The sequence below is a fragment of the Podarcis erhardii genome (assembly GCF_964252035.2).
Source record: "Podarcis erhardii genome assembly, chromosome: 8".
In the NCBI taxonomy this organism is placed as follows: domain Eukaryota; kingdom Metazoa; phylum Chordata; class Lepidosauria; order Squamata; family Lacertidae; genus Podarcis; species Podarcis erhardii.
The window spans coordinates 7,784,085-7,797,934 of record NC_138499.1 but is presented as its reverse complement, the minus strand read 5'-3'; the positions used below and the strand labels follow the sequence as shown (position 1 = coordinate 7,797,934).

General features: G+C 42.3%; 2 protein-coding genes across 4 annotated transcripts in view; both read left to right on the top strand.

The window, feature by feature from the left end:
- The window catches only part of LOC309348823 (proto-oncogene Mas-like), a 36,619-nt gene that overhangs the window by 7,326 nt on the left and 15,443 nt on the right, over positions 1-13,850 (top strand). For both annotated transcript variants that reach the window (XM_081874591.1, XM_081874592.1), the window contains exon 2: positions 6,052-6,445. The gene's annotated coding sequence lies outside the window, so the exon portion shown is untranslated. The remainder of the gene's footprint in view (positions 1-6,051; positions 6,446-13,850) is intronic.
- LOC309348847 (proto-oncogene Mas-like) lies at positions 1,238-8,585 on the top strand. 2 transcript variants are annotated; one of them, XM_081874626.1, is made up of 3 exons: positions 1,238-1,691; positions 2,433-2,612; positions 7,561-8,585. In XM_081874626.1, exons 2-3 carry the CDS (start codon positions 2,489-2,491, stop codon positions 8,427-8,429), a joined length of 993 nt encoding a protein of 330 aa, XP_081730752.1. In that variant the 5' UTR covers positions 1,238-1,691; positions 2,433-2,488; the 3' UTR covers positions 8,430-8,585. The 2 variants fall into 2 exon arrangements, with proteins under 2 accessions (XP_081730752.1, XP_081730751.1); XM_081874625.1 differs by lacking the exon at positions 7,561-8,585 and having other exon boundaries at positions 2,433-3,527.

Sequence of the window (13,850 nt, the reverse complement as noted above, 5' to 3'; positions counted from 1 at the left end):
ACACAAAGTTCTGCCATCTACATCTTTATAGGGCAATGTGACAATTAGCAGAATTATTCATGACATCAATGTATCAAAGTTTTTGAAAAATACACCAGTGGATACAGGAGAGAGATGGTTCAATATCATGTCACAATGCACTTTCCACTCAATGCTAGCCATTGAGGATATATCCAAAGCTACACTAGACTCCTTTGCACGATGAAGAACTGACATCACCATGGACTCACCTTGACACATCATTCTAGTCAACACTTATTAAGAAGGATTGGGATGGGGCATGAGAATAAAGCAGTCAGGTGAAACCATGCAGTCCACTCTGCATTGCAGAGCAAAGAGTCACCCCTGGACATGGGAGAAGATGACCAGGCTCCTCTTAAGCTGATTTGCTTTTCACTGGCACAACCTAAGTGGTCCACCACAGTGTGCAAAGACTCTAATGCAATTGAGAGGCAGCAAGCTGCTCACATAAAAGGCTAACCAAAAATCAGCCTGAGCAAGTAACACTCCTCATAAGAATGGCACAAAGCACCTGATGGGTGGCAGAGGAAGGTAACTGCCTTCCAACCCAGCTCCTGCAGTCAGTCAGTCAGTCAGTCAGTCTGTGTGTGTATGTGCGCGCACGATTAATGAAAGTAAATATGATGTTTCAAAAGAGAGGAATTACCGTGTTTTTCGCTCTATAAGGCACACCAGACCACAAGACGCACCTAGTTTTTGGATGAGGAAAACAAGAAAAAAAATATTCTGAATCTCAGAAGCCAGAACAGCAAGAGGGATCGCTGCGCAGTGAAAGCAGCAATCCCTCTTGCTGTTCTGGCTTCTGTGATAGCTGCGCAGCCTGCATTCGCTCTACAAGAAGCACACACATTTCCCCTTACTTTTTAGGATGGAAAAAGTGAGTCTTATAGATAAAAAAAATACGGTAACTTCCTGTTGGACTGATGCAGAAGGATTGAACCCAATGATTGAGAACTGGATGTGGTCTGAGACCCAGAACTTTAATTACCCCCATAATGTTTTGGAATGCTTTTGAATATCATTTCTGCATATATTGTTATTTCCCCCATAATGTAATTTTTTTGGTTTGATGCTTTTGTAACTGTCTCCTCTCACGGGAAACACACAACGATCTTCTGCAGAAGTTCAAGCAAGATAGCACCAGTGACAGATAACAAGGTCCTGGCATTTAACTGTCAAGGACATGTGCCCTGTAGACCATTCTCATATAGAGTCTTCTGTATCAGATATTTCAGTCTCATATGCAGTAATATCAAATTGATACTTTCCATGTTTGGGCTCCTGTATCAGCAGGAGGGACAAAGAGAAGTTGGACTTGATTACCGCTTGCAAACTCTCTCTTCACTAGAGTTCCTGCTTGGGACACTGAACATTAGAAGGCAGTGTCCTCCTGAGTTTGTCAAATGCTATCCTGAGACCCTATGTGGAATACAGTCATCTTATCACATGATGCTGGCAAATGGATTACACAGAACTGAAGAAATGTCGGAAGGATCCTACACATCTTGCTAAGAACCAGATGAGGTATCTTAACAATTTCTGCAAATCTTCTGATTACCTGCTTATTCCAGCCCCACTTGCTGCTCCCACTCACCATGCCGGAGGGATGCTGATCCAAAGTTTTTGAGAGCAATCAGAATTGCTAATTTTGATGTGATTCATTAGCAAAGGTAAGAGGGGATCTGTAGCTCAATGGCAATGCTGTGCACCTTTGGCTGATAGGTGAGGCAAGCTAACTCCCTGGAGTGTTCTGTTAGTAGGATACCAGGTGGATGGCTGGTGAAGACGGCAGGAATTTTTGGTTCCCACATCCAGTCAGAGCAGAATGTACTAGGGAGGATAGACTAAAGGTTTGTCTAATTCATTAGACATTGTAAAAATCTTGCTCTCTGGCTAATGTATTGTGGGTCTTGAGTTTTATTCATACACTTTTGCTAAAAATCACATTTTCATAACAATAAAATTACACACGCCATCCCAATTCATTCTGGCATTTGTTTCCCTAATCACAAGAACTGTTCAACTCCTTCTCCCACTCCTCTTCTCTACCACCCAACCATCCCCCCCTCAATGTCCGCAACACAAGAGGTTAGTTTCAGATCTTAATGTTGAGTCAGAGACCAGAAGTTGAGAAATTTGACTATACTTACTGATATTGTGAATGTCAATTTTTTACTCATAGGAAAGATCCATAACCCACCGGAATATTGCATTTCACCTCTAAGGCTTTGAAACTGATGAGTTTTAACAAACATTCCATTAAACAATATTCCTAAAGTGTTTGTTTGTTAATCAGTTATGAATTCCCACTATAGCATGTCTCTTTTGCTATTGTTTAAGGGTCTCAGTTTAAGTTTGGTTGAGGTTTATAGCCAAAACTGACTCCACATTTGTTTATTTTGTCCTGGTAGCAAGAGCTATACAAGAAAAAGTACCCAAAAGTACTCAAAAGTACAGATCCAGCAAGATGACCAATGATGGCCTGGGATCCTGGTCCACATTGAATGCTTCATTGGAAGATATTGGAGCAGAAAATGAAACTGACCTCCTAACCCCCCAGTATGGTTTTGATCATGAATTATCACCATATCGTATAGCAGACATTCTTATTTACATCTTCATTTTACTTATTAGCATTTTTGGAATCATTGGGAATGGAACTGTCATCTGGTTTCTTGGCTTTTCCATGAAGAGGAATCCTTTCACCACCTTCATCCTGCATCTGGCTGCTGCTGACCTTGGGGCTCTCATATGCTTATTTCCTTTTTCCCTTATAAATCTTCTGTGGTCATTTTTATATTTACCTCCCTATATGCATTTGATTGTAACATTGGTTTCCATTATTTTCTTCTTCATGTACAACACTGGTCAATATCTGTTGACAGCCATTAGCATGGACAGGTGTGTTTCTGTCATTTTCCCACTTTGGCATCGATGCCACCGACCACCACACTTTTCCACCCTTGTGTGTGCCACAATATGGATCATTTCTTTCTTGCTCACTGCAATCAACTTGATTGCTTCTATTATTAACATTCTACCGTATACCATTTTCTACCACCTTCTCATGAATGCTATACTTTGCCTCCCACTCATGACTGTTTCCACTCTGGTCCTGTTTATAAAAGTTTACTTTAGATCACAACAGAGGAAGAAGGGAAAAGCTTTAACAGCCCTCCTCCTTGCCCTCCTCTTTTTCCTCTTCTTAGCTTTCCCATTTACTAGCATTTTATTAATCAGTTCTTTCCCTGCAGTTATAGATTATAAAATGCAATTTGTTGCAATATCTGTTGGGTTCTTATGCAGCTGCCTGAATAGCAGTATTAATCCACTGATTTATTTCCTGATTGGGAGAAACAAGAGGGCTCGATCCAGGGAGAGCATGAAGGTCATACTCCAGAGACTTTTCAAGGAGGGGGAAAACTGCAGAGAGAAACGAGAAGTTTCAGTTCAAACCCAGATGTGAAGAAAGACTTCAAATAAGCTCAGAAAGCGTCATATTCTATCTCTTGGTACTTGTTTTCCTCTGTACTCACTATTTTACTATTTTGGATTCATTTACTCTGTTAATTTTTGTCCTTGTTTTAGCAGTCCTTGTTTTAGCAGGAGTAATGCTTTGTATGTTTTAGAAAATTAAATAAAAAGAAATGCCACTTCAACAGACTTTGAGTTAAGAGGGATGACTTGCTAAATGGTATAGAAAACAGATTCATTGCCAAAGGAATGAAGTAAAGAAATCTTCAAATGCAGAGCTCGAATGTTTGAAGCAAATAGAAGAAAACATTTCTCCCAGATTTTAAAAAAAGTGCATGATAGAACATTCCACCAGTACAATCCCTATTTTCTGGGCTATTTTTCTAGAAAAAGGTAAAGGTAAAGGTAAAGGTACCCCTGCCCATACGGGCCAGTCTTGCCAGACTCTAGGGTTGTGCGCTCATCTCACTCTATAGGCCGGGAGCCAGCGCTGTCCGCAGACACTTCCAGGTCACGTGGCCAGCGTGACAAGCTGCATCTGGCGAACCAGCGCAGCACACGGAACGCCGTTTACCTTCCCGCTGGTAAGTGGTCCCTATTTATCTACTTGCACCCGGGGGTACTTTTGAACTGCTAGGTTGGCAGGCATTTTCTAGAAAAAGAGGTGCAGAAACTCACCTTGTTCTTTTACAATTGCAACGGCATGCACCTGAGAGGTGCTGAAACTGAGTTCCAATTAGTTACGCCTAAAAAGAGCACTGCTTATTATCTGGATGTAGTGATATAGAAATTATAATTGTGTATCGAGGCCCCAAGACCAACCCTGAAAGAAATACACACGGACACTTATATTAGTTTAACTTTTGGGGCAAATTTTGGCCACAACTTTATTGAAATACAATCACGTGAGCGGTATTGGCTTAGGCATTGACTCCCCACTATAACTGGCTCCACCTCTCAGGGTGATCATGAAATGCGGTAAACCAAACGAGGGAGCAAGCTTGATGAGAACCAACCTAAGCTCACCCCGGGGTTCCTGTGGTCCTGGCATGGCCCTAGCCCCTCAAGCGGACTTCGGACAAGATCCAGGACCCCCAGATTCTTTAACAGAATACACAGTTCCAGGAGGGGCAGGTGATGGCCACACCTCCCCTCCCCACAATCCAACTGAGCCAATGCCTAACCACCGCCTTACAAGTCGTGACAATTTGCTAAGGTGTAGGCAAAAATCAAATGGCTAAAGCCTATCTGCAAAATGGAAAAAAAAATCCTACCCTGCCCCTGTTCCAAAACAGGCGACCCAAACCAAAGCAAGGCCAAGCAACTCTACCTAAACCAGGGAGGGTGGGAGGGTGTTCAGCCGTGCAAGTGCAAATGCCCCACTTGCATCACACTGCTGCTTTTAAAGCACCTGGGATCACACCACCTACTGGCTATTGGATAAAGCCACCTGGCATGATCCCAGTGGAATGGCCAGAGCTTCCTGCTCCCCCCCCCCATTTTAACCCTGTCAGGTGAGCTCTTGGGTCTCGAGCACAGCCAGGACTCTGTTATGAGGATCCCATCTATGTGCATATAGAAATACACAAAGTTCTGCCATCTACACCTTTATAGGGCAATGTGACAATTAGCAGAAGTGATTCATGACATCAGTGTTTCTCTATCTTTCCAATAAAGTTTTTTTTGGGGTAAACCAGATGATACGGGGGGGGGGTCCATATCATGTCACAATGCACTTTCCACTTAATGCTAGCCATCAAGCCTATATCCAAAGCTACACTAGACTCCTTTGCATGGTGAAGAACTGAAATCACCATGAATAAAGACTCACCTTGACACATCATTCTGGTCAATACTTATTAAGAAGGATTGGCATGGGGCATGAGAATAAAGCAATCAAGTGAAACCATGCAGTCCACTGTGCATTGCATAGCAAAGAGTCACCTCTGAGCATGGGAGAAATGACCGGGCTCCTCTTAAACTGATTAGCTTTTCACTGGCACAACCTAAGTGTCCCACCACAATGTGCAAAGGCTCTAATACAATTGAGAGTCAGCAAGCTGCTCACATAAAAGGCTAACCCAAAATCAGCCTGAGCAAGTAACTCTCATCATGAGAATGGCACAAAGCACCTGATGGGTAACAGGGAGAAATTACTGTCTTCAATCCTAGCTCCTGCAGTCTGTGTCTGTGTCTGTGTCTGTGTCTGTGTCTGTGTCTGTGTCTGTGTCTGTGTCTGTGTCCGTGTCCGTGTCCGTGTCCGTGTCCGTGTCCGTGTCCATGTTTGTGGCTGTCTCTCAAGTGTGCGCTTGTGTGTGTGTGCGATTAATGAAAGTAAATATGATGCTTCAAAAGAGAGGAATTAACTTGCTGTTGGACTGCTGAAGAAGGATAGAACCCAAGGATTGAGAACTGGATGTGGTCTGAGGCCCAGACCTTTAATTACTCCCATAATGTTTTGGAATTCTTTTGCATATCATTATTACATGTGTAGTTGTTTTCCCCATAATATACGTTTTGGGTTTTTAATGCTTTTGTAACTGTCTCCTCTCACAGGAAACACCCAACAATCTTCTGCAGAAGTTCAAGCAAGATAGCTCTGGTGGCAGATAACAAGGTCCTGGCATTTAACGGTCAAGGACATGTGCCCAGTAGACCATTCTCATACAGAGTCTTCTATATCACATATTTCACTCTCATATGCAGTAATATCAGGTTGATACTTTCCATGTTTGGGCTCCTGTATCAGCCAGCAGGAGGGACAAAGAGAAGTTGGACTTCCTTACCGCTTGCAAACAATCTCTTCTCAAGAGTTCCTTCTTCGGACACTGAACTTTAGAAGGCAAGAATCTCCTCCTGAGTTTGCCAAATGCTATCCTGAGACCCAATGTGGAATACAATCATCTTATCACACGATGTTGGCAAATGGATTACACAGAACTGAAGACACGTAGGAAGGATCCTAGACATCATGCTAAGAGCCAGATGAGGCATCTTCACAATTTCTGAAAATGTTCCGATTACCTGCTTATTCCAGCCCCACTTGCTGCTCCCACTCACCATGCCGGAGGGATGCTGATCCAAAGTTTTTGAGAGCAATGAGAATTGCTAATTTTGGTGTCATTCATTAGCAAAGGTAAGAGGGGATCTGTAGCTGAGTGGCAATGCTGTGCACCTTTGGCTGATAGGTGGGACAAGCTAACTCCCTGGAGTGTTCTGTTAGAAGGATACCAGGTGGATGGCTGGTGAAGACGACAGGAATTTTTGCTTCCCACATCCAGTCAGAGCAGAAAGTACTAGGCAGGATGGACTAAAGGTCTGTCTAATACATTCCGCTTTGCAAAAATCTTGCTGTCTGGCTAATCTATTGTGGGGTTTATTTTCATATTTCTTAATAATCCCTATTCAACTTGAGTTTTATTTATCCACTTTTGTTCAAAATCACATTTTAATTACAATAAAATTACACATGCCTTCCCAATTCATTCCAGAATCACAAGAGCTGTTCAACTCCTTCTCACACTCCTCTTCTCCAACACCCAACCAACCAATATCCATGACACAAGAGGTTAATTTCTGATCTTAAGGCTTAGTCAGAGAGCAGAAGAGGAGAATTTGAGTTCTAAAACAATATGCTTACAGATGTTGTGAATGTATTTTTTTTTTTACTCAGAGCAAAAGATCCACAACACATCCGCAAACTCCATTCCCCCCCTGAGCCTTTGAAACTGATAAGTTGTGGCAAACATTCCAATGACTGTATTCCTAAAGTGTTTATCAGTCATGAATTCCCACTATAGCAGGTCTCTTTTGTTATTGTTTGAGTGCCTCAGTTTAATATGGTTGAGCTTTATAGCTAAAACTGACTCCACATTTATTTTCTCCTGGTTGTAAGAGCTATACAAGAAAAAGCCCAAAAGTCCAGATACAACAAGATGAGCAATGATGGCCTGGGATCCTGGTCCACTTTGAATGCTTCATTGGAAGATATTGGAGCAGAAAATGGAACTGACTTCGTAACCCCCCAGGATGGTTTTGATTATGAATTATCACCATATCACATAGCAGAAATTCTTATCTCCATCTCCATTTTACTTATTAGCATTTTTGGAATCATTGGGAATGGAACTGTCATTTGGTTACTTGGTTTTTGCATGAAGAGGAATCCTTTCACCACTTTCATACTACATCTGGCTGTTGCTGACCTTGGGGCTCTCATGAGCTTATCTCCTCTTTCAATTATGAGAATTTTGACTTTATTTCCATTCTTACCTTTTTATATTAACTTGTTTGCAGTATTTGATAATTTGTTGTTGTTTATGTACAACACTGGTCAATATCTGTTGACAGCCATCAGCATGGACAGGTGTGTTTCTGTCGTCTTCCCACTTTGGCATAGATGCCACCGACCACCACACTTTTCCACCATTGTGTGTGCCACAATATGGATCATTTCTTTCCTGCTCACTGTAATCTCCAGCATTCTTTATATTTTTAACATTCTACTGTATACCATTTTCTACCACCTTCTAATGAATGCTATACTTTGCCTCCCACTCATGACTGTTTCCACTCTGGTCCTGTTTATAAAACTTTACTTTAGATCACAACAGAGGAAGAAGGGAAAAGCTTTAACAGCCATTCTACTTGCCCTCCTCTTCTTCCTCTTCTTAGCTTTCCCATTAACTTGCATTGCATTGATCCGTTTTTTCACTCCATTTATAGCCTATAATGTTGAATCTTTTGCAATATCTGTTGGGTTATTATGCAGCTGCCTGAATAGCAGTATTAACCCACTGATTTATTTCCTGATTGGGAGAAACAAGAGGGCTCGATCTAGGGAGAGCATGAAGGTCATACTCCAGAGGATTTTCAAAGAGGAGGAAAACTGCAGAGAGGAACAAGAAGTTCCAGTTCAAACCCGGATGCCATGACTTCAAAAAAGCTCAGAAAGTGTCATTTTCTATCTCTTGGTGTTTTTCTTGGTACTTGTTTTCCTCTGTATTCACAATTTTACTATTTTGGATTCATTTACTCTGTTAATTTTTGTCCTTGTTTCAGCAGTACCATTAAAAGCCCCTTGGATTGCCCATTTGGCAGGATCAATGCTTTGTATGTTTTAGAAAATTAAATAAAAATGAAATGCCACTTCAACAGACTTTGAGTTAAGAGAGATGACTTGCTAAATGGTATAGAAAACAGATTCATTGCCAAAGGAATGAAGTAAAGAAATCTTCACATGTTGAGCTTGAATGTTTGAAGAAAACAGAAGAAAATATTTCTCCCAGATTTTTAAAAAAGTGCATTCCACCATTACAATCCCTATTTTCTGTGCTATTTTTCTAGAAAAAGAGGTGCAGAAACTCACCATAAAGGCCTCCTTTGTTCTTTTACAATTGCAACAGCACGCACCTGAGAGGTGCTGGAACTCAGTTCCAGTTAGTTACGGCTAAAAAAGAGCACTGCTTATTATCTGGATGTAGTGATATAGAAATTATAATTGTGTATCGAGGCCCCAAGACCCACCCCTGAAATAAATACACATGGACACTTAAATTAGTTTAACTTTGGGGGCAAATTTTGGCCACAACTTTATTGAAATACAATCAGGTGAGCGGTATTGGCTTAGGCATTGACTCCCCACTATAACTGACTCCACCTCTCAGGGTGATCGTCAAATGCGGTAAACCAAATGAGGGAGCAAGCTCGATGAGAACCAACCTAAGCTCACCCTGGGGTTCCTGTGGTCCTGGCATTGCCCTAGCCCCTCAAGCAGACTTTGGGCGAGATCCAGGATCCCCATATTCCTTTAACAGAATACTCAGTTCCAGGAGGGGCAGGTGATGGCCACACCTCCCCTCCCCACAATCCAACTGAGCCAATGCCTAACCATCACCTTTCAAGTTGTGACGATTTGCTAAGGGGTAGGCAAAAATCAAATGGCTAAAGCCAATCTGCCAAATGGGGGGGGGGGAATCCTATCCAGCCCCTGTTCCAAAACAGGCAACCCAAACCAAAGCAAGGCCAAGCAACTCTACCTAAACTAGGGAGGGTGGGAGGGTGTTCAGCCGTGCAAGTGCAAATGCCCCACTTGCATCACACTGCTGTTTTTAAAGCACCTGGGATCACACCACCTACTGGCTATTGGCTAAAGCCACCTAGCATGATCCCAGTGGAATGGCCAGAGCTTCCTGCTCCCCCCCCCCATTTTAACCCTGTCAGGTGAGCTCTTCAGTCCCGAGCGCAACCAGGACTCCCATCTATGTGCATCTATGTGCATATTGAAATACACAAAGTTCTGCTATCTATGCCATCTATGTGCATATTGAAATACACAAAGTTCTGCTATCTACACCTTTATAGGGCAATGTGACAATTAGCAGAAGTGATTCATGACATCAATGTTTCTCAATCTTTCCAATAAAGTTTTTGAAAAAAGCACCAGAGCATACAGGGGAGATGGTTCCATATCATGCCACAATGCACTTTCCACTCAATGCTAGCCATCAAGCCTATATCCAAACCTACACTAGACTCCTTTGCATGGTGAAGAAGCAAAATCACCATGGATAAGGACTCACCTTGACACATCATGCTATTTAGAAGGATAGGGATAGGGATGAGGCATGAGAATAAAACAGTCAGGTGAAACCATGCAGTCCACTCTGCATTGCAGAGCAAAGAGTCACCTCTGAGCAGGGGAGAGGATGACTGGGCTCCTCTTAAGCTGATTAGCTTTTCACTGGCACAAGCTAAGTGACCCACCACAGTGTGCAAAGGCTCTAATGCAATTGAGAGGCAGCAAGCTGCTCACATAAAAAGCTAACCAAAAATCAGCCTGAGCAAGTAACACTCCTCATAAGAATGGCACAAAGCACCTGATGGGTAACAGGGAGAAATTACTGTCTTCAATCCTAGCTCCTGCAGTCTCTGTCTGTGTCTGTGTCTGTGTTTCTCTCTCTCTCTCTGTCTCTCTCTCTTAGAGTTTGTGTGCGTGTGTGTGTGTGTGTGTGTGTGTGTGTGTGTGTGATTAATGAAATTAAATCTGATGCTTCAAAAGAGAGGAATCAACTTGCTGTTGGACTGCTGAAGAAGGATAGAGCACAAGAATTTGGAACTGAATTTGGTCTGAGGTCCAGTTCTTCAATCATCCCAATAATATTTTGGAATGCTTTTGCATATCATTATTGCATATATAGTTACTTTCCCCATAATATCAGTTTTGGTTTTGACGCTTTTCTAAGTGTTGCCTCTCACAGGAAACACCCAACTATCTTCTGCAGAAGTTCAACCAAGATAGCTCTGGTGGCAGATAACAATGTCCTGGCATTTAACGGTCATGAACATGTGCCCAGTACAGTCATACCTCAGGTCACAGGTGCTTCAGGTTGTGTTTTGTAGGGTTATGGACGTGCCAAAACCCGGAAGTAGCGGAACGGGTTACTTCCAGGTTTCAGCGGTTGCACATGAGCAGAAGCACTAAATCGCGCCTTGCACATGCACAGAAGCGCCGAATCGCAACCCACGCATGCGCAGATGCACTGCTGCAGGTTGCGAATGCTGCGGGTTGTGAAAGTGCATCCTGCACAGATCACATTCACAACCCAAGCATCCACTGTATACCATTCTCATACAGAGTCTTCTATATCACATATTTAAGTATCATGTCCAGTAATATCAAGTTGATACTTCCCATATTTGGGCTCCTGCATCCAAAACTATACCACCATTGCATAAGAGGCATGCTTTGTGTAGCGCTGAGAGGGGCATAAAAACCCCAGAATAACCCCAAGAAAATTCAGTGGAATTGGATATGGAATGACTGAATGGAGAAAACTAAGAACCAGGTGGTAGAGGGCATGATGTAGGTCTCTCTCTCTCTCTCTCTCTCTCTCTCACACACACACACACACACACACACACACAAACGCACTCACACACACAGAAATACTATCTCTTGTTCTGGCTAGATAGCAGCCTTATTCAGATTGAGCATTTATTTATTTTTCCTCTACCAGGACTTCGACCTCCTGTAAACCAAACCGTGACAGGTACTTGTTCTACTCTGAACTCAGTATCTTATTATTATAAATTTATTTGTTAATATCCACAGGTTGTATATCTCTGAGGAGACATGGAGGTAAACCCTCTTTCCATTATTTTCAACTGCAGAATTATATATTAATATTATTTTTTGAATTTATTAATGACAAATCAAAGCAAATCATTCAATATTATAATAGTAGCAATACCACCAATTATATATTCCAATTATTAAAAATTTCAAAAGGGAACTCCCCATGCTCCAGATGTCTAGAGATACTGTCCACATTAAAGTCTCTGCATTCTTCACTATTTTCCATTTTCATAACTCTGATTTTAACCGTGCTTATCTTCTCAATCCATCAGTCGTTGTTTCTGTGACTCACTATCTTTTTAAACAGTTCCTTATATTAACACACAGGAGGCATTTCTTATTCCATATTAATCTCTGTCCAATTATTTTTGAAGTGCAGTCCTCTTTCTTTGATCTCTCCTTCATTCTTTGTATTCTCGTTAAGGCTCCCGGCTTTGTTCCTAAGTTGAAGTTGGTGGCGGCCTATCACCAAATTCTTCCTGATCTCTCTTAGTAACCTGTTATTAGTAACCTGTTGTGTCTGTATGTTTCCATTAAGTACTGAATTGTGGGGTATGCTTCAGGATCTGTATGTAATATGAGAATTATTTTCGGTTCTTCTAAAGGAAGCCCCCCCCCCCCAGCTCTCCTGGGCCCTAAGAAAACTGAGAGGGCTCCACAATTCACCATAATTGTGTCCTCAAATCATATATAAAAATAATTCATACAGACAGATGTGTCTTAGAATGAGGTACCCCCTTCTGTAGTCCAAAGGAATTCCTTTCTTTTTGTAACTGTGCAACACAGCCGCCATTTTTTTCCCTCCCATCCTCAGCCCAAGCCGCTTTCATATCAGATCTTACTCTGCCAGTTCTCCGTTGAGGGCTGTGCATCCTACATTCAATTGAGATTTCACCTCTTGTGTTCCCTTTGAATAATTAATTTCTTTCTGGGCGAGCTTTGCCATGAGGTAACAAATATGACAAATGCAAAAAGACAGCAGTTGCTCACCTCATTAATCCACACATCAAGATGAGAGTCCTTTTAGAGTCCAAAACTTAGCAACCAGCAACTGTATAATTAGGCAGATTTTTCTTTTATCTCTTTCCATCTGGAACATGCCTGTTTTTTGCCCAAATCTCATTCATTTATTGAAAACAGGTATTTCGGCACATGGGAGTGGCTTCAGAGAGTGCCCAGCTCGTCATTCCATGCTCCAAGCCCAGCGTCCCTGCCCCCACATCTTGTTGCGGAGGACAGATAACGGACAATCTGTGGGCAAGACAGCCCTCCCCCACCATGGGGAGGTCGGCAGGCCTGATTACCCCCTTATCAGCCCTGAATTACTGGAACAGCTGAGAGTCCGTTCTTGTGGCAGGCAGCCATTTCCGTCAGCAGGAAACAAGAAGTCTATATCACTCTTGTTCTAATGAGTCATTCTAATTCCTAGTAAGTCAGTGTGTGGTACTTTGGGTTGCATTGTCCGTAGCCTTGTTGATCTGCATTCAATGTGGATTACTGATTTCAGGTTGACCACAGGATTTTAGCATTGAGCAGGGGGTTAAAATAGATGACCTCCAAAGTGCATTATCTTCATGTTATTTTAGATATGTGCCCAGTATACCATTCTCATACAGAGTCTTCTATACCACATATTTCAATCTCATATGCAGTAATATCGAGTTGATACTCCCCATGTTTCGGCTCCTGTAGCATAAAAGACATAAAACCCCTAGAACAACCCAAAGAAAACTCAGTGGAATGGGATATTGAATGAGTGAGTGTGGGAAAAACTGAGAACCTGATGGAAGTAGGTCTCTCTCTCACACACAAACACATAATCCCATAATCTGGCTAGATTGCAGCCTTATTCAGACTGAGAATTAATTTTTTCCTTGTCGCCAAGATGGAATGAAGAATTTTTGTTTAGTCGTTTAGTCGTGTCCGACTCTTCGTGACCCCATGCCCCTACGCCAGGCATTCCTGTCTTCCACTGCCTCCCACAGTTTGGTCAGACTCATGTTTGTAGCTTCGAGAACACTGTCCAATCTTCTCGTCCTCTGTTGTCCCCTTCTCCTTGTGCCCTCCATCTTTCCCAACATCAGGGTCTTTTCCGGAGAGTCTTCTCTTCTCATGAGGTGGCCAAAGTATTGAAGACTGGGGGGGGGGCCGCTAGGGGTGTATTGGAAGATGGCTGACAATACCATCTCTCCGACTCACACGAGGTAATTGAGAGACT